The 20,684-nt window shown below is 30.7% G+C and overlaps 2 protein-coding genes across 6 annotated transcripts; both read left to right on the top strand.

The window, feature by feature from the left end:
• The first annotated feature begins 54 nt into the window (after positions 1-54).
• LOC131931501 (uncharacterized) lies at positions 55-6,044 on the top strand. 3 transcript variants are annotated; one of them, XM_059288316.1, is made up of 7 exons: positions 55-135; positions 2,552-2,805; positions 3,331-3,486; positions 4,589-4,703; positions 5,051-5,127; positions 5,378-5,478; positions 5,600-6,044. In XM_059288316.1, the coding sequence occupies exons 2-7, from the start codon at positions 2,663-2,665 to the stop codon at positions 5,728-5,730; spliced, it is 723 nt and encodes a 240-aa protein (XP_059144299.1). In that variant the 5' UTR covers positions 55-135; positions 2,552-2,662; the 3' UTR covers positions 5,731-6,044. The 3 variants fall into 3 exon arrangements, with proteins under 3 accessions (XP_059144299.1, XP_059144300.1, XP_059144301.1); XM_059288317.1 differs by lacking the exon at positions 55-135 and adding an exon at positions 1,412-1,506; XM_059288318.1 differs by lacking the exon at positions 55-135 and adding an exon at positions 1,412-1,521.
• A 2,606-nt stretch (positions 6,045-8,650) lies between these two features.
• LOC131931506 (protein CIP2A homolog) lies at positions 8,651-19,240 on the top strand. Of its 3 annotated transcripts, none has more exons than XM_059288327.1 (23): positions 8,651-8,693; positions 10,288-10,407; positions 10,815-10,977; positions 11,148-11,263; positions 11,392-11,486; positions 11,787-11,883; positions 11,991-12,119; positions 12,324-12,472; positions 12,725-12,800; positions 12,922-13,164; positions 13,523-13,649; positions 13,765-13,888; positions 14,243-14,342; positions 14,463-14,584; positions 14,800-15,061; positions 15,781-15,843; positions 15,965-16,075; positions 16,174-16,289; positions 16,505-16,567; positions 16,676-16,789; positions 16,873-16,955; positions 17,340-17,500; positions 17,685-19,240. In XM_059288327.1, the coding sequence occupies exons 2-23, from the start codon at positions 10,312-10,314 to the stop codon at positions 17,838-17,840; spliced, it is 2,766 nt and encodes a 921-aa protein (XP_059144310.1). In that variant the 5' UTR covers positions 8,651-8,693; positions 10,288-10,311; the 3' UTR covers positions 17,841-19,240. The 3 variants fall into 3 exon arrangements, with proteins under 3 accessions (XP_059144310.1, XP_059144311.1, XP_059144312.1); XM_059288328.1 differs by lacking the exon at positions 8,651-8,693 and adding an exon at positions 8,789-8,977; XM_059288329.1 differs by lacking the exon at positions 8,651-8,693 and adding an exon at positions 10,030-10,071.
• Positions 19,241-20,684: the final 1,444 nt, after the last annotated feature.

The raw sequence follows: 20,684 nt of genomic DNA, 5'->3' as shown, positions 1-20,684 counted from the left end.
TCCATGAAATCATTTCTGGCCAATCGAATCGCTTATGATCTTTTGCGTTGGAATCAAGCATGTAATATCGAAAGTAGAACAAATAAACAAACAAGACTTGTCAAGAGATCACTGGAATTGAAATTAAAATTTCAAGTAGATATAGATTTAAATATAGACTATATCTAAGTTTTTACTTTAGAATTAATGAATTATCTATAGTGTAGTGCAGTTTGGAGTGGTGTAAAAAAATTCTAATTACACAAAACAATTTAACAATTAATTTTATAAAAATACTTAAAAAAAACTTTTTAAAAAACCACGTTTTTCTTGTAGACTAAAAAGTAGAAAATAACTATTTACTATTTACTTACATTTGATGACAAAAAACGTGGGTACGTTCACCATCAAATTTCCCGACCCATCTGCCCGACCCACGTTTTTTGTCATCAAATGTAAGTAAATAGTTATTTTCTACTTTTTAGTCTACAAGAAAAACGTGGTTTTTTAAAAAGTTTTTTTTAAGTATTTTATTTTCTCCTTTTTAGTCCGTTGCTACACATGAAAAACGTGGTTTTTAAAAAGTTTTTTATATAGTTTATTTTCTACTTTATCTAATCACTTGATTAAGTATGACTTGACTAAGTGTTTTTAAATACACGGACTAAAAAAATCTTGAGCGACCGATACGCTTTAAACAGAGAAAGGGTGTAATTTACGTTGCTGGCGTGGAGATCTACTCACGAATCACGTGATCAAATCTCCCATAAACAAACAAATAAACGCGAAGCTGAGTTAAGGAAAAACGTGTTTATGTGTATTTTAGCATGCCCAGCGTACCAACCGTGTCACCGTTAACAACGTGTTACCGTGTCCGTTCTCCTTTTTAGTCCGTTGCTACACATAAAAAACGTGGTTTTTTAAAAAGTTTTTTTTAAGTATTTTATTTTCTCCTTTTTAGTCCGTTGCTACACATTAAAAACGTGGTTTTTAAAAAAGTGTTTATAAATACACAGACTAAAAATCTTGAGCGACCAGGATTCGAACCTGGGTTGTCGCGGCCACAACGCGAAGTACTAACCACTATACGATCACGGCCAGCGCGCTCACATCGATTGGGGCCGAAGTAACTGCGTCAATAGGCCTCCATTCTTGTCGGTATCTTTAGAAATCATGTCCTCAATTTTATGGTCCTTGGGGCGTAATTAAATTAAGCTAATTACGGTCACTAATTGCTAGTTTTTATGATTGCATCTGAAATTGTTAGGCGAAAGTAGCATGCATGCCAAATTTCAGGTCTCTAGAGCAATCAGAAGTGGGCTAATTTTCGATGTCAATTTTAACAACAAACATCCAAACAAACAAACGCGAAGCTGAGTTAAGAAAAACGTTTTAAAAATGTATTTCATTATCCAGGCGGCACTCGTTGTTGCAACGGAGTTGTAAAAAGATTCTCATCCTTATGACCTTATCCTATGATCTGTCTCATGACGACTCTCATGAAGTTTCATGAGTCTCAACTCTCAAGCAAGTCTCAGCTATGTACTAGAATCTAGAACTAGATTCTATGTAGTCTTCAGACTCTTCACTCTTCACTGTCTCCTCTCTCTGTCTACAGTACTCTACAGTACTCTGACTCTACACTGCTCACTTACTCAGAGTTAGTAGTACTCACTACTCTATGGTCTAAGACAGGATAAATAATAAATACATTAAATAGTTCTACTGACAGCTACTTTTCCAGCTAGCAGCTCAGCCTAACTCTCAGTCATGTGTCACAGTGACAGTGTGTACTCAGCAGCTAGAGTTGAGTTGTAGGGTCTGTAGACTGTAGAACTGTAGACTACTGTAGAGACTTTTATTTGTAGAGTACTGTAGTGAGACTAGTGTAGAGTGTAGATCTACACTCTACTCTAGTCTCACTACAGAACTCTACAAATAAAAGTCTCTACAGACCCTACAACTCTAGCTGCTGAGTACACACTGTGACACATGACTGAGATTGAGAGTTAGGCTGAGCTGCTAGCTGGAAAAGTAGCTGCCAGTAGACTTAGATCTAGTTACTAACTACTCATTCAATCTGAATGATAAATCATGAATGATCTTGTCCAGAGATTTTTCTATAGAATCTATCTATTAATATTAATGTTATTATGAAATTATCTAGGCCCTATAAATTGTAAAATTAAAAATCTAAAACAATTGGACACAACAGAGAAGAGCCCCAAGTCTCAAAATTATTCAAAATTAAAGATTCTGTTATTGTGGCATTATTAGTCACTGGTATAACACATAGAAGTCCCCCTTTAATTTTGTATCAATTTAATAATTTTAAAATACAGTAAAGTTAAGCAGGTTGCTATGGCTATGGTCTTACTAAGTTACTTTTGATGGACTCTTGGGTGTAATAGGGCTACTGCAAGGTGTTTTTTTAAAGAAGTAGCAACAAAAATAGTTGTTCATTAATGAATGGTGCACACAAAAATGACCAAAGCCAAAGGTTGGGTTACCTGAGGATTAATTTTTAAAAGCTGCTAACAATTCAAAAATTTGATTTTTTTGTCTTTGTCAGGTTTTAACTAAGGTGTCCCAGAAATAGTTCAAAACACTCATAAAGATGATTCAAGTTCTTCTATCAGCTTTCTGAAATTTTGAGAGGAAAAATTAACTAATTGATGTTCTTATGATGGCATTTTTAACCCACATTTTTCCTCTAACATCAACATATTTACAAAACAATTCGTCTATTTCTGAATTGGACAAAGTTCTTGTGAAACTGTCATCAGAGAAATGGAACAAGTTTGTTATAGTAGGACCTGATAGAGCGTAAGTTCTCAGTTTTATTTTTGTACACTGGAATATATGTAGAATTACCTGTTAGATATTGTGAAAGAAAGTTATGATAAGAAAACAATCTATCTATATATATAATTCTCTTCTGGGAGACGTGAGAAAACAAGCTGCAAGCGCGCCTTGCAGTCCCCTCTCTTCCTCTCTATCACTATCACTACCACCCCAACCCCACCCCCACATGGTCTGGTGAGCGGTGGTTCACTCTAAATGTTTACAAATCATAGAGCTATTAGGGGCAGATAATTTAGTTTGAAACTTTCAGGAGGTAACTAAGAGGAGACTGCTTTTACGGGGGGGGGGGGGGGGGGGGGGTGTAGGTAGGGGTTGGGGCAAAGGGGGGGGGGTTAGTGTTTTAAAGCAAATATTTTCAGTGGCAGCAATGGTACTGTCGAATTCTACTGAAAAGTAGAAAATAAAACAACTAAATAGCGGCGTATGATACTCCGCGGGTCGGCTCGTTATGTATAATTATGTTCCATAACTATATTATTTTTTCAGAGATAAAACTGCCCTTGCTTTCCAAGCTGCAGTTAGTGCTGCTGCTTCAGGAGCCAGAGTAACCTATATATGTACCCATCCCCTCAAAAGGCTGCCTAATGCTGTACATGGTATGATGACACCTGAGCTTGCCATCATGCGGCTTGTTGATTTCTTGTATGTTTTCTTTGGCTGCTTTTGGGGTTTTTTAGTTTTTTAATGACTTTTAACCAGAATTCTGTGCACTACCAAATCTTATGTATATCAAAATATGAGATCTGCACTACAAACTACATGAGGCCTTAAATTTTTTTTATTTAGTTAGGATAATTTGCAAATATTAAAATGAATAAATTTTAAAAATCTTTTTAACTATGAGCACATAAAATGTATTTTATACCAGCCTTGATTATCACATGTTAAACAGTGGTTTGCTTTTTTATCATATACAAGAATTACACGACTTTTTTTCATGAAGTCAATATTAACAATACCAGGTATAAATTGTTTTGATTTAGAATGTACTAGAGAGGGGCAAAGGTTGTGTGCTTTCCTGTAGACTGATGTCTAATCCTTTAAAAACACAAAATCCATATTCACTCTTTAAATGTTTTGACATAGGAAAAGAGGTTGAAGATGAAGTTTTGGTTGGAGGGTGGGGGAAGCATTTGAGAAGATTTTCTGTCAACAGACTTTTTATCCAATAGTCTAGATCAAATATTAATTTTTTTGGAGCTACCTATAAACTGACTTAAAATAGTTTACAAGTTTCAAAAATAGTATGAAACCTCTCAGATTTTACTTACTTGAGCTTAGTTTGAATATTTTTAATCCCTTATAATCGACCTCTAAATTTTTAGCTGACCATATAGAATTAGTGATTATCCTTGAATCTCTGTTCTTTCATATGTATTTATAGAGTGAATTATTTTCTCAATTCAGATTACACTAATTAATGACATAACATAGACCAGTTTGATCTATGTGTGTGTGTTTGTGTCAGCATACATAGGCCTATAATTTAAATACATGCTTTAATCACTGCAGACTTAATAGTAACGATGTTTGTCTATAGTATGTACATTTTGCAATTTTTTGCCTTGGTGTCACCCCCCTAAATGGTGTCACCCGGTGCGGTCCGCATCCCCGCCCTGCCCTTGCTAAGCCTTTGGATCTATTGTTAGTTATCATTAACATAGTTTTATGCTTTTTAATATTCTGTAACATTTGATCAATTCTTACTATGAAATTTTTACCATTTTAAAACATAAACATACAGATATCTTGAGGAGTCTGATGAGCTTCTCTCCTGGTGTGCTAAAATTCATACTAAAGCAAAGTTGCCAAACTTAATTGTCATTGAAGACATTCTCACATATGCTACACAAATAAATGTAAGTGGCGATTATCAATTTTCATTCTATAAGTATAATAAAAAACAAACTAAAATAATAATAAAAATCCTATCTCACACTAAAAAGAAATAAAGCATAAATTATAGTTGTACACTGCATTAGTTCATGAAAATGATGAAGTTATCTATAAATTTTATATACTTGTATTAACAGTCTTTTAATTTTTAAAATATTACTAATAAGACATAAGTGGTAAGGGTACATTACCCATGCTTAATATTTTTGTAAACAACAAAAACCACTCTACACCTTGTATACTAATCTGCAAAGAAAATTTCATAAAAATGTATTCTTATATATATTTAAATAATTCACCAATTTTTAAGGAGAATAACATCGAAAGGAGCCTGGCAAAGTTATGTGCCATTATTTCTGATGCTGTTTCGTGGATAGAATCTCAAGAGTGAGTATATGTTTTTTCAGCTGATGCAAAAAAATTCCAAACTAATATGCTTGAATAAAGATGCCAGACAGTAAATTAAACATTTCTATGAATAGAATCACATTTTAACAGAGTAATCAGTAAAACTATTAAAACTCTGAATACAAAGTATCACAAATTGGATTATGTTTTACTTTAGTGAAGTTATCTGAAGATTTAGCAAATTTAAAATTAAATATATTCTTTTGATTTCAAATTTAATTCTGATTAGTGAAAAAAAGAGATGCCAAATTCTGATGACAGCACCAACAAGAATTCTTTCATTGAATGGTGTGCTTGCTCAGTTTAATATTATGACTGCTTTATACAGTGGTAAATATGCTTAGTTGAATAAATATATACATCATAATCAATGTAAATGTACTAACATTAGTGCGTAAAATTAAAAGTATCCCAATTGTTGATGATATGTGTATTATATTTTTCTCTCCAGGGCCAGAGAAAGAAGAGTTGCATTCCAAGGTGTGTTATAATGTTGGTGACCACTCTCTTATAATACAATTTCTATCTCAAAAAGATAGTATCATGATGACAAGTATAAAAGCTAGTTTGAAAGTATCCTGAGGGACCTTGTGAGAGACTGCCTATGTTATATTAAAATACATGATCAACGAAATCAAGTACATAATATTGTATATGTTTTGTAGTGATTGTTTACACAAGATTGTGGTCAAGTGAATCCAAACAACAGTTTATGCTGAAGTATTCTCCCCTGCTACCTTATCACTGTTAGAAAAGGTAATCAGGCAATACATGTTATCACTTCTTTCCATGATTTTTATCTTACTTGGCGTTAACTGGGACTGAAAACCTTCCAATCATCCTTACAAAACTGCCAGAAAAACATTTTTTATTTACTCATTGTTTTGTTAATATATGTTCTTTGAATAGCATATTTGTTTTAATAAATTTAATAAATTGAATTTTTATCCTTTCTATGTGCATTCATCAAATTTTAATGTATTTGTCTCTTTTATGTTAACAAAGGAAAAACATTTTTTGTTAAATAACAATTCAAACATGATATACAGATAGTTAAGACAGATGTGTTGAGAGCTAACAACAAATAGGAGTTCCCACTCAAGATACAAGAAATGACTATTTTGGAAGTGGATAGCTTCACATATCTATGAATGGTAGTATGCAAAGATGGGGGAACAGATGAGGGAATCTAAGCGGCATCAAAAGTACTGCCTGCACCTTCCAAAATTCAACAGTTTAACTGCAATGTGAAATTGTTCACCCCCATGGTTCTGAGAGATGGAGAGTAACACAAAACATATAATTACAAACTTCAGACTTTTATTAACATAGCATATTGAATATCTTATGGTATGAAAAAATAACCGAGGTCGAAGAATGGAAAAAACTGTGCAAAACCCTCTTGGCAAAGAAATAAAGTACAAAAGTAAAGAATTATGTTCAGACCTCGTGATCCATTGGGCAGATGAAGTAGAGTTCATATTTCTTGACCCTGGCATATGAAGGGAAGTTGTGGTCAGCACTTAAACCAATAGCCCCTACTTTTCCTACTCTACTATTTGAATAACTATAAAGAAAAGTGTTGGTCACTATGTTATCTATTGGTTACCTTTTCTAATATTTATAAAGAGACCCATGCTTTTCTTTATAGTTATTTAAATAGTAGTGTATTATTATATATATTTAAAGAAAATCTGTCTCCTTTTAGTGCATTATTACATAAAGGGCTTGTTATTAAAACGTTTTTATGCATTTTTTATTTTTACACCAAATTAACATGATAACGCGCATATAATAGTGCAAAATAGTAGTAGTGAGACAGCCTACTAATTTCAGAACATTTTAATTGATTCATAAAAAAATTAATTAGGCATCCAACTAAGTCAAATTTAATATATCGCATTGTCATCGGGTCTTGACGATGTGCCGAATTTCAGAGAAATTGATCGGTTAGAAGCCTCCTTTTGGTCAAGACAGGAGGAAGACAGAGGAGTAAGATAGCGGAAGCAAGTTAAATAAAAGCTTGTAAAAATAAAATTAATCATTTTTATAGCCAGATTGCATGATATTGCCAGCACCCTTAATTTTAGGGGAGATCACTCCTGCTTTATTTGGGATTGTGGTTGTGAGCAAAATGGATGCATTCTCTTGTTTGCCAAATCTTGGTGTTGATTTTTACAATAACCTGTCATGTGTCTAGGACAATAACCATCCCCTTACCCAGATGATCCCACGCCCTTTCCTCTTAAAAATAAATATTATAAGGCCTAGTTATCCCTACCAATTTCCGTATGCAGTTTTCTCTTATGTTCGTTATTGATTGCGTTTTGTATTCTTGAAGTTCCAGACTTAAAATTTATATTACTGCCAGAATAGGTCTACAGTATGTGCTATTCCACATAATCTTTTACGTGTTGGAATGGTGTGTGGGGGTTGATCTTATTACATATAGTCTTTGAGAAAGCTTTCCAAGAAAAAATTGAATATGCCAGCCCGATCCCTTGAGTGTAACTCCGTTGTTGACTAAATTGATTCAGGCCTGTATGCGACGGCCGGTGACCTTCAGCACCTGTGAACACTACAGCGCCTAGACTAGTTTATATAGATACAGTGGCTGTGCGAGGTCTGTTGTCCACCTGGTGATATATATATATATATATATATATATATATATATATATATATATATATATATATATATATATATATATATTTGTCTATAGTTTTCTTATGAGTGTATGTGTGTAGGTGTTTGCATATATTAATTTTATTATATCGCTTTTTCTTGGACATCAATGATACAATTCATATGCATAAGAGGAATTTTGGTTTTGTTGAGTGGTTTTAAAGATTATCTGCTTTCTAAATGTTAATCTACTCCAACAGATTAAGAATTATTATATTTGGTAGAATGTTAAACTGCTTACTTACAGTAGTTACAGGCCATTACCCGTGCTGGGTATGAGCCACCAACAACTCCATAATCATTTTTCATGAGCCATTTCCTTCGCTTGATGATAACTTTTCTTGTCTTGCCTATCCTTTTTTTCACATCTGTGTCTGTTTCCCCTTGTTTATTTATTTTTTCTAAAGGTTTAGAAATATAAAAGCCCTCACCTTATATATATATATATATATATATATATATATATATATATATATATATATATATATATATATATATATATATATATATATATGACCATTTACATTTTTAAAATAGTATTTATAAATATTTAACATTCTTGGACTTCATTCTACAGTAACAAAAATGTTTAAATAGGAATTTACACCAAAAAAAAAGTTTCAATTTGTAAGACCTTCAACCTAATTTAAAGCTTGTGTTAATTTTTAACCAGGTTTTTCGATGACACATTTAATTTTTGTATTTCACATTGCACGTTTATTAACATATTAAACAATGCTATTAAACATTTTTTAAAAAGCGAATGTTTTCGATGCATATTATATTGGAGCTTTTTTGGAATGGAAGTTAAAATTGTTCTATTTACCGGATATTGGAGGGTCATTTAAACTAAACAAAATGTAAGAAGTTTTAGTTAAATCTTTCAATAGTTTTATCAAAATTTAAAAGGGCTAATAGACTCTAGATCTTAAATATTATCCTTGTGTTGCATGCAAATAGTTATCACCACGGTATCTAGAGATCTAAATTAGTGTGGAAGACAAAATTTCCCTAGGTTGCTCTTCCAAAGTTCCCGTTGTCAAGTCCAAACATGAAAAAAAATATTTAAAAATGAAAGACTTTCAAATAAAAGTTTAAAACAAAAGATCTAGACCTAGACAAATTGAAATACTTATAATAAAAAGTAGGCATATCGAATTTTTAAGTAGGCCTTCAAAATTCAAGTTACCTTTTGCGGCTTTTAAGTTCTAGACCTAGTCTAGTAACAACACCAGTGACTGAGTGTGATACTGATAGAAACTGATAGATCTAGATCTACAATCTACACTACCTACACTGTGTCTACACACATGACTTCTGACAATTTTTTTTTGTCTTAGTTCCATTTACCTTCTTAGAATTACATTAAAATGTAAATTTACCATGAGCAAAATGTCAGGTTTTCACATTCTTAAAACAAACTATATGTGGCAGGGCTATCCCAGAAAGGAATTTTAAAATTTGGTTTGGAGGATGAATGCTAAATTTAAAAGTTGGTTTCATTAAAATCAATAGAACTTTAAAAATATCAATGATGTATGTACAAGATATGAGCAAATTAAAAAAGTTCCCTTTTCAAACATGACGGTCTATTGGTCTGTGACCTCGGCATATGAAGAGATAGTGTGGTCAGCACTATGCCCAGCCGCCTTTACTTTCCCTAACGTCAGTTAGGTACCCATCAGAGTTGGGTGGACTTAGGGTCGGTCTACTGACTTGAACCCGGATTCGAACTCGAGACTTTCGGGTTAGCAGTCCAGCTCTCTACTGCTCGACCACTACGTCCCCTTATGAGCAAATAGGTGAAGCATTATTAGGTTTATCAGTCTATAAAAAAAAGAAATCAAATATTATGACCACTTTTTTTAATAAAATCGGCCTCGTATCACAATTATTTTTTTAAAACCTCAAACCACCATGCGACCCCACGTAAACCCAGCCACATTTGATTTACTTGCCCAAACTTGAGTCAATTATTCATAAAAGCTAGGTAGTTTAGTGACTTACTATCTAACTCAAGATAGCAATCATGTTTAACCACTCCGCCTACACCTTTTTTTAATTAAACCTCTTTTTTTAAAAATTAGCACTAAGGCTTTTCAGAGGCTCTACTAATTAATAGTTACTGGTCATTAATAACTATACTGCTAACCAGTCTTCAAACTAACTTTAGTCAGTCTTTTTTTTAGCGAATATAACTTTTAAAATAAATGATAGGTTAATACTTAACATTTTAAGGTGAGTTACTTAAACAACAATATTAAGCTTGTAAGTAATAATTAATTAGGCCTGTACTTACAATTATTTAAATTAACCAAGTCATTGTTTATCTTTTAGTATGCCTAATAATAATAGTCTAATTGGGTGTAGGCTTACTTCAAGGGTTAATGCATCATCTGTTTTATTATGTTACTTTTTTATTACACTATTTTAATCGGGATATTATTTTTTCAGCTTACTTGATTTATATACTTGAATATGGAGCCCACAAATTGTATCAAAGAAGTTTTAAGAGCTGCAAATCAGTATACTCATAATAATGGACAGCTAGCATATCTGCTTCGACAATTAGAGGTAGGTTAGTAAAGACTGAAATTGTAAAATTAAGTTCTGAAATGACATGGTTACATGTAACTTACATAAAATGATATTTTTAAAAATCTTTGAGATAACAGTGAAATGTTGGATGAGGAAAAGGATTGAAACACTTTTGTGCAATGAGAAAATAATAGAGGCATTAAAAATAAATTACCGGTAGAGGTATTAAAAAACAAATTACGGGTAATCTAAATTAAGAAATATCCTTTCTTTACAATCATGCAAGCTTGTATTTAAAAATATTTATTAAAAAATGTTATGATTAAAATTTTGTTAGTTATACTGTAAATTTTTTTTATCATGTGAAATGATAAAGATATCGGTTATACATACAATGTACTGGAACCCATTTAATAATTTTATGTTCATAACAATCTGTTCAGGCTCTTCAGACAATATCATCAAGATCAAGTTATATTCGTCAGCTTCATTCTATAGATCTTGTGGAATTGGCTGACTGTTTGACATTCCTTGTAGATGTAATAAGGGAAGAGCATGGACAGATCGAATTGATGCAGCGGGTCATAAAAATTTTGCTTAACTTTTGTAAGCTTCTTTTCTAAGATTAGTTAACATCATTATTTTTGTTAAAAGAATTGATAAAAATGCACTCTTTTTATCAGCTACCAGTTAATGTTATCTCAGCTTAATTAACTTAATAGTGAAATGAATTAATAAGAAATGTATAACTAAAGCTTATTTTTCATGCATTTCAGCTCATGATGATTATGTCAGGAAACTGTTGTTTGAAACATACAGTCTCCACACACACTTAGCAGCAGTCATTGTTGCCTACAGTGGTTTGACAGAAGAGGAAAACACTTTAGCAGAGGTTTGCAACTACTCAGCACAGTGTCTTAAACTTTTTTCTAAAATGTTTTTAAAAAGTCTGGCTATTGTAGTTTAAAATCATTTTGCCATATTTATATCATTTTAAATTATTTGTATTTTATATCTTAGGCTCTTCAACTACTTCAAAGAATAACATATGGTTATCGTATTGACTACTATCAACCTAACATGGATGATCTTTTAAAGTTCATTATAAACAACATGTAAGAAATTTTATTCATTCTTGAACAACTATAAAATAGCAAGTATTAAGTAGCCTTTGTTTTTCTGTATGTTGATTTTTCTTTTAATTTTTGAGTACATTAGACTACTATGTTGAAAAAGTGCTTGAACTTTTGGGATCTTATGGGATGTAAAAATATTTTTAATCCCCTGACAGTAAAAAGTTACATTCATGAGACATAAATTAGTTTTTATATAGGTGTCAAATATTAGTAATTATAGACCGCTAAAATAATCTTTTGTGCTTGTGTAAAAAAATGTGTCCATATCCTACTTTGCAGCCTCAACAACACAGAAGCATTTATTTCTTCGTCATTGGGGACACTAGCAAATTTGTGTAGAAATAATTTCCTAGTGCAGTCAACCATCAGAAATATGGTTAGAATAACTTTTCGTTCATTCAATGTAAAGTTAAGAACATATGTAGAATTTTAGGAAATGTATAAATCAGTTTGTTTTTTAACATGTTTTTAAAAATGTTTCAGTATCAGTCTGATTTTAAGAAAATATTAAGAGCTCTGTGCAACTTTTTTGATAATCAAAACCAAAGCTTGGTTATTTTCTCACTTCGTATCTTCACAAGCTTATGTTTGAATGAAAGTGAGGGACAAAAGGTAATTGAATTTTAGTTCACCACAAATTATTTTGGTATCACAACATTTTTTTTTAATTAATGAAAAAGTAGTCAATAATACTTTCCAATTTAATCTGTAGAGAAGATTTAAAAAAAAAAAAAAATTAATGTTTATCTAAAATTATGCAACTATAATTCAGAATTTATTTTACATTTTTAACCATTTGCTGGAAATTAATTTCAGCTTTTCTTTGAGAGCAATAATGTGGAACAGACTATGCAAGCAATATTTGGCGTTCTAAAAAATAGCTTTAAGACAGTGGCATGGAAATATGCTGCGGACCTACTTACAGATTTAATTCGACACCCACAAATGCAGATCTGTATAAACAAGTAAATCTAAAATTTGTTTAAAGCAATTTTTAACCAAACAAGTTTTTTCTGAGTAGCTTGAATATTACATAGTGTTAATGAGTATTTACTATAGCTAGAAATAATACTTCGAGAAATTTTTTTTTTAAAACCATCTTCAATAGTCTCATATTTAAACAAATAAATTAAATAAGAACAAAATAAATCTGGTATAAGAACAAAATAAATCTGGTATGTCTATACAGAATATTTTTATGGTAACTCTCTATTCAGATATCGCCATTTATCAAAGTGTATGAAAGATATCCTCTTGTTATTACCTGCTGGCTCAGATGAAACTGCTGCTGAGGTAATACTAGTATTTGGTAAAATTCATTGATTGTTCGTATGCTATTCTTACAAGTATATTTTTTGTGACCATTAAATTAAATGGTTTTTTTTAAACTGTATTTCTCATTTTATCTCTACAGATGTTTGAACTTCTTCTCAGTCTCTGCACTGTGCCATCTATTCGGCAATGTATAAACTCAAGCCTTTTTACACCACTGGCCCAAGGAAAAGTTTCAGCAACAGAAATGTCAGAAGTCCAACAAACTGCCTTAAAACCTGACACTAACATATTATTGTGCTGTATACATTGGGCAGCACAAGAACCGAATCTAAGAAGCAGAGCACCATGTTTAGCTTTGGATTTTCTTTTTGAAACTTGCCAAGTAGGTAGTGTCAAATCGCCCATTTAAAAAACTGTATTCTGGTGCGTATGGTTAAAATAAAGTTGATTAACAACTTAAAATGGCAAACATTTTTGGAATATTTTCTTGTTACTGCCCTTTAAGAATTTTACATAATATTAACCTAACTAGATATATTAAATTAATATAAACCATGCAAAATTATTTTTATTTATTGAATAAGATTTGACATTTTTGCCCAACTTGAAGTAGTTTGGTTTATAGCACTGAGTTTAGAAACTTCTAAAAATATTAGGAACTAAACTTCTGCACATATACTTTTCAGCTATTTAATTTTGAATGATTTAATTTTATTTATGATTGCTTTATCTTCACACAGGATAGTATTTGTAGTACAGAAAGCTATCCAGTTCATTTGTTGACTCCAGTGTTTACAGATTTTCTAACCCGACCAGACCAGACAAACTCTCCAGAAAAAACTGTTCGTATCATCAAGATTTTAAATGGTAAAAGGACCTTTCATATCTCACCAAATGAAATACGATCACCAAAATTACATTTAAAAACTTTTACGTATGCCTATCACTATCACCTCCCTTTTAATTTTTTTCTTTCACCAAGTGTTGTGTTCAAAGAAACAGAGCAAAGATACAATAAGCACATTATTAACACTAGATAGTATGGCCAACCTCCTCGAGAAACAGCTGTCTGCTGCATCCTCATACTTACCAGATAGTGTAGAAAGGTAAAAAGAATTTATTCAGCATGTTGTGTTTCTTTAAATTAAATATTGACATAAGCATGAAATCTTATGTGGATCAAACCTTTGGGTTTGTGTGTCGCGGTTAATGTATTTAAATAACTTGATGGGAGGGCTAAGTTTTTATGGCTCTCCCACATTTGCCTATAGATGCACAAAAATGCATGAAGTAACATTTAGAAAAGCATTTAAATAGTCATAAAAATTTTAAAAATATGAAAAAGCTTAGTTAAACTTTAATAAAGACTACTTTTTTTGCAAAAATAAATTTCCAAAATTTCTTGGGAGGCTACCTCCCAGCCCGAGAAACACCTATGCATGTATTATACTTTGTTACAGAGAAGAGAGTACTCAGTGTGGACTATTAACTTTGGATCTTGCATGGAAATTACGGAAATGTATTCAAGGACTTTCAGAATGTTTGAAGGAAGTACTGAAGGTATAACAGCTAATTTAAATCTTAATTACTACACAACATAAGGCAATCTATGTATAAAATAACAGACACTCTTGTCACGTTTATTTTTCTAATGGCTTTTCTCATGACTTTATTTGTTAGTCGCCAAGAATGATGAGCTTAATTGCTGTTGGTCTTATGTCTACATGTCAAGATCATGTAGAAATTGCATTACGGCTTATGTGTTTTGTCATGGGATTTGAAGATGCCACACCCGACATAAGGTTTGTAGTTAATTAGGGTGTTAATGACTAAAGAATGTTAAGCATTTCTGAAGGTTGTTAATGCAGAAAAGGATTATAGAAGAGTTATCATTTCTTGTATCAAATTTTTGAAATTACAGTTTATTGATCAATTTATAACTTGAGTGCATTTGTTGTTTTTTTTTAAAAAAAATAGTTAATTTTAGAAATGTAAAAAGAAACTATTTATTTTTCAGCCTATGTGGTACAGTTGCATGCTTAAATAAACAAAAAGAGTCACTAAAACGTAGCAGAAAAAATAGTGAAACAATAGGAAAACAGGCAATAATTTCCAGCAGTGTACTTGAAAGCAAGGAAAACAGAGTCCAACCACTTACTAGCACATCTTATGCCCAGGTGGAAAATAAAAGCAAAGGAAATTCTAAGAATGAAACAAGTTATGATAAGAATGATTTATCATTAGAGAGTTTAATTGAAAAAATGGAAAGCATTATGGAGGTAGGCATAAACTTTTATTATATTATTTACATTTTTAAAATAATGTCTTTTTTTATTAGTCATTTGAACATAATATTCTAGGTTTTTAATATTTTATAACCCGTGAACCAACTGTACATGCTGTTTTAACTTAAATGTTTTGGTTGTAGCTTGCTCTGAGCTAATCAATGAAATCTTTATTTATTTTGATAAAGAATGGAGTTTTTGTTAATATACTCAGTACTCTTTAAACTGCTTTGCTTGAAAATCAATAAGGAATTTCATATCAATGGAATAAGTGCAAAAATTAATATAAATCTAGTTGTCTGTTAACTGGTAGACTTAACTCAGGATACTCCTTGAGTTCATCGTCTAAGTAATAAATATTTTTTTAAATATATTTTTCCGCCAAAAAATTTGATGATTTTCTGATGCCTTTTTTTTTTTCTAAAAATGTGGAAAGCTTTAATTTTTGCTTCAATCCACCTGGTCACAATGAACGACCTTATGACCCTTCAAACACAGCCATATTTGGGCTTTCACAGTTCTACCAGTGTTCTATTTTAAGATAAACTGTAGCAGTCAGTGTGGGATTTGCTAGCAACAATAACAATAATTTTGCTGTTGTTACAATACTGCTCATTTGCAGACTAAGGATATATTTACAATAATCTGCTGTGTTGAATATTTAATAAAAATAAATTCATTGTTGCATTTTTTTTTAATCTTTTCATTTACAGTCAAAAGAACCTAAAGTAGTAGAAATAGTTGAAGTTTTTGAGCATCATATAAAATCTCTGCAGGTTAGTTTGTACTTAAAAACAAATTGTATTTTAAAATTTTGTAGTAACAGGTAACTATATTTTGATCTATTTTTATGTTATAGGAAACTTTACAAATGAATTTAATTTAATATTTACACAGATAAAAGAGGAGCATCTAAATAATCTGCTGGAGGCCAAAAGTTTAGCGCTTACACAAGCTGATAGAGTAATTGCACAGCTTAGAGCTACCAAGGTTTCCCATTCTGCTGAGGTAAGTGTGTGCTTTTTTAATGACTATAAATAACAGGTCTCTAGAGCTAAACAAGTTTTCAGAAAACATTGTAACATTCAATTTTCATATATCAAAAGATGAAAAAGCTACAAAATATTTTGAAAGAATCAGAGAGGAAGACGGAACACATCATGTCACAGATGAATGAAGCAAAGATAAATGCAGATAAAATACAGGAACAATATGAAAAACAGTAAGTGCTCTGGTTTTATTAATTTAGTTGATCATGTTAACTTACTTCTCATAATCATAGCTAAAAACATTTTCATAAATAGGATTCAAAACATTTGGTTTGTCCTGTCATATGCAACTATATTACCAATTTTTGAAAATATTCTTTTACTCAAAAATGTTTAAAAAACCAATTAAAGATTTCTAAATGTTTGAACCATGTGTTTTTTTTTTTAGATTATCTAGTTTTAAGGAAGAAATGGATGCCTTGAATAAAGAAAAAGATGAAGCAACTGAAAAGTAAGATAATAAGTCTATATAAAAAATTGTTTACATTTATTTTTCAGTAATTAGACTACTAAATGTTTGCAAAAGCTGTACTTAGTTCACTTTGAATTTATATTTTAGATGTATGGAATTGGAAGAGACTATAATGGCTTGTAAAAGAGAGAATAAGACATTATTAAATATGAAGGAAGCTCTGCAAGAAGCTCATGAAGTATTGAAAGACCAGTATGACATGTAAGTAGGATCAATTACATTTACACAGAAAAACAAAATTCATTTGAATTTATATAACATTATTACAACTTTTTGTTTTTTAGGTTATCTAACCAGTGCAAACAACTAGAAGAAGAGAGAAAATCTTTGTCTAAACAACTCAAAGAAAAAGATGCTTCATTACAAAGCAAGTATTCATTACTCAACATTGTAGTCCTATAATACACAGCTGGTTAGATGAAGCTTGATTACTGGGGGCAAAAACCCATCTAGGAGAGAAACTCCAAAATCTTACTTTTAGTGCATTGTTGTTCTTGATTGGACCAAGGCTATGATAGCAAATCCAGACAAAAAAGCAGGCTGAACTTGGAGTCAATATGGTGCATAACAATTTGACCTATACTACTTAATTGTATTGGAGGAAATCCCTGCCAACATTACAATTACGAACAGAGAAGAACTGGAATTTATGTTCATAGTAGAATGCATTGTAAATTGTCTCTTTGTTCTTTATTTTTTAAATTTAGTTACTATTTTCCCAAAACTAAAATTTCTGAATCTTTCACTTTAGAAATAAATTCAACATTGCAAGTACTACAGAGTAAGTATGATGATACTGAAAAAGAACGTTCTGAGCTTGAAAAAGAAAAAGAAGATATAGAAGCTTATGTAGATAAGTTGAGAAACCAACTCAGCACAAGTGAAAACTCTTGCCGCCAGCTACAACAGAGGGTAGGTATTTTACTTGCAATTGGGCTAACTCATTGATTATTTATTTCTTAAATAAAAAATTATTTAGTGCTCAGTCCATAAAAATTAGTTTTAATATTTCTAGTTAGAAATAGATTTATTTAGTTATCAAAACTCATAAAATACTGCTGTTCATCTTTAACAATTTCTTTGCATCTATAAATAGGCAACAACCTTGGAGGGAATCAACCAAGAACAAGTTGAGAAGATAAAACAAAAAACTGATAAAATATCTGAACTGGAAGCTGAACTAGAAAAGCATAATCAAATTCTTTCTTTTATTAACAATATGCAACTCAAATCAACAGGAAATAAAAAATAAACTAAAATTGTTTATACATTAATCCTTGCAAAAATAAAACATTGTTCTTTGAAGCTATACACTGTATAATCTGTATATGTAATTAGCATTTTGATTTTTAAAACTGCTGTTCAGTATTTTGTGTAGGTGACCATGCATCAGAGCTTACATTAACTGACATACTGGAAGTAAAAAAAATAGTGTAAAATGGTGTCTTTTAAAACTGTTCATTGTATATTTTTAATTGACAATTAAACAGGTCAACACTTGAGTTTATGCTTATTTATTAGTTTCTCACATTTTCCTACAATTTTGAATTAAAAAACAATAATCAGTGAGTGGTGGTATGATTATTTCTCATTACAAATAATCGATAATGCAGAATAAATTATTTGGCAGTCCTTGTATATTTCCTACAGATATCTAAATGTTTCAATAATTTTATTATGAAAAATTATGTATTAGTTGACTATGTTATAAAGAGTTCTGCCATGTTATGAGATCTATCCTGTTTGTAAAAAAAAAACCTAAGTAGGATTATATAGATTAATCTGAAACTATTCTAATTCTCAACAAATTTTAGCCTTTTTTAATATACAATGTACGATAGGTTACACCAGTAACACCTTTTTATATGGGTTAGCTAGAATAGTAAACTATGCTTCTTATTAGTCCAGTATAGTGTTAAGTCAAACTCTACTACCTTTTATCTATATGAACCATGTTTTGTTAAATGTAATGTGTTTAAAAAACATTTTTTTTTGTTGTTGAAAAAGAGTTAATTTAAAATTTGAATTCAACAGATTAAAAATATGAAAATGATTTATGAAGTCTAAATATTACTTTGAAGTTACAATGAGTGAGCATTACTGAAATATTCATAGTCAAAATATGAATATTTTGTAGATATGATTTCTTAAACTACAGTGAACTGATAATACACTAACATTTCTAAAATGTTTATACTTTTATTATTGTACTGCTTATGAATAGCCGAAATAGTAGTAGTGATATGATAAATGTAAGAATTTTAACTTGTAAAAATTTATTAGGAAGGATGAAAAAAATAATTGTTATATAAAATGTACAATTGTAAACAATATATGCTTTTGGAAGCTTAATACTTAGATATTAAACTTAATATGACAAAAAAAAAATTAAGCAAAGGATTCTTTCTGGAAATGTAAAAAAGAAATTTCAGCATGCCCTTTAGTAGGCACTTACAGAAAGAGTAAAATAAATTATCTTATTAAAAAATTAACAAGTAAATTATGAAAGTGAGGGTCCCATATTTTTATTCATTCAAGTCATAACCAAACATGATTACAAATGTTTCAATATTAGTGAAATTTTCTTTTACTTTTTAGCATAAAAAACAGAAATTTAAAAATCTGCATCATGCTTCTTAAAAGCACACCAATCTTAAATAAGACATTTACAAAGTGTATAAAACAAAGGAATGTCACATAGAAATTGAAACAACAGCTGAGTTAGACTTTATGATGCATCCACTGATAACAAGAACTTATTCCAAACCTCTTTCTTTTGATTTTTTTCCCCTCATTATTGTAGATGACTGATACATCAGTACTTTATCCTAACTAGTTATGCTAGTTACAAATGGTTATTGAGGATATATAGCACTGTACCAAAACAACACATTGTGAACTAAAAAATATTGAGTATCTTTCATGGCAAGGCCCACTTTCAACAATGTAAATTTTTACAATGCCAGGTTATTTATAAGTAGATTTTAACAGAATAAAATTCTGTAAGCTAAAACTATACTCCGATTTCTCTTACTGATTATCCACTAACGGTACAAATTTAAGTTATTTTAAATAAATAAAATTAACAGGCCAGGTGAAGGTAACTAACAGTTATACAAGCTAACTCAACAATGCATGTACTAAATTGTATATATACTCCACAAGGTTGTAGAATCACATTAGTTGTTCTATGTCTTGTGTCTAAAGACTTAAATATATAACTACACTAAGCAAACAGATAAAACCTAGTTCTAAATTTCCTATAGGAACAACAAGTGTTTGAAGCATTTTTCTTCACAGAAAATTACAGCACAGCCATGGAACATGTTAAATATGTGACAAACAGCAAAATTGAGCATAATATTTTTAAAATTTCAGTAAAAAAAATATTATGCAGACTGAAAAAAAAAGTTTTTCAAAAAAATAACATATCACATCATGCTTTTTGAAAAGTACTTTTTTATATTTGTGATAAACGAAGTGGTAGAGTAGAGAAGTTTTCAAATCTCTGTTGCTGCTGTCCAAACACACTGCTTTAGTCTGGCAATCTACAAAACAATTATTTTATAAAACTGATGATTACAGCAACACTGTAAATTTAAGCTTTATTTATACTTACATACATTTGTAAAAAAATGAGATATAATGTTACATACAGGATAAACCATTTAAATGTAGCTCAGGTATAATATGCAACAATGTATTTTGTTATATTGGATCGTGCTTTAAATTATAATAGAGCAAATACTCCTGGCTTAAATAAAGAACAACTCTGGGCATGATCTTTCTAGTAAACTTATAATTAAATAACAATCATGCTATGAAAATTAACAATTTTTAAAATAACCTGTACTCCTATTGTTTGTTTACTTAATAAGGGGGAAGGCTCCGGTAAAAAAAAACTTTTTTAATACTCGTTAGAAAACAGTTATTTCTTTACAGCTTTATTAAGATATCTTCAAAACACTAGTTTTAATGCCCCAAAATTCCCCAAAGTTAAGTGTTTTGAACGGACGCAAATTTTGAAAATTCATAAAAAATTAGTTTGAAGATATGCACTTAAAATTTTTAGCTGATTGCCCCAAAATATGGAAGA

Source organism: Physella acuta, unplaced genomic scaffold (genome assembly GCF_028476545.2).
Source record: "Physella acuta isolate Inbredline_101_S28 unplaced genomic scaffold, ASM2847654v3 ptg001982l, whole genome shotgun sequence".
NCBI classification, from domain to species: Eukaryota; Metazoa; Mollusca; class Gastropoda; family Physidae; genus Physella; species Physella acuta.
Note: the sequence above shows the minus strand (reverse complement) of the source record. Positions and strands in the feature narration are given on the sequence as shown.

Excerpts from the sequence above, each read along its gene's own strand:
- LOC131931501 (XM_059288316.1), top strand. The coding sequence starts at position 2,663 with ATGATGGCATTTTTAACCCACATTTTTCCTCTAACATCAACATATTTA. Across the intron at positions 3,487-4,588 it reads ATGCGGCTTGTTGATTTCTT|ATATCTTGAGGAGTCTGATG; the intron begins GTATGTTTTCTT and ends ATAAACATACAG. Across the intron at positions 5,479-5,599 it reads TATGACTGCTTTATACAGTG|GGCCAGAGAAAGAAGAGTTG; the intron begins GTAAATATGCTT and ends TTTTCTCTCCAG.
- LOC131931506 (XM_059288327.1), top strand. The coding sequence starts at position 10,312 with ATGGAGCCCACAAATTGTATCAAAGAAGTTTTAAGAGCTGCAAATCAG. Across the intron at positions 12,120-12,323 it reads ATGAAAGTGAGGGACAAAAG|CTTTTCTTTGAGAGCAATAA; the intron begins GTAATTGAATTT and ends AATTAATTTCAG. Across the intron at positions 13,889-14,242 it reads TTACCAGATAGTGTAGAAAG|AGAAGAGAGTACTCAGTGTG; the intron begins GTAAAAAGAATT and ends ACTTTGTTACAG.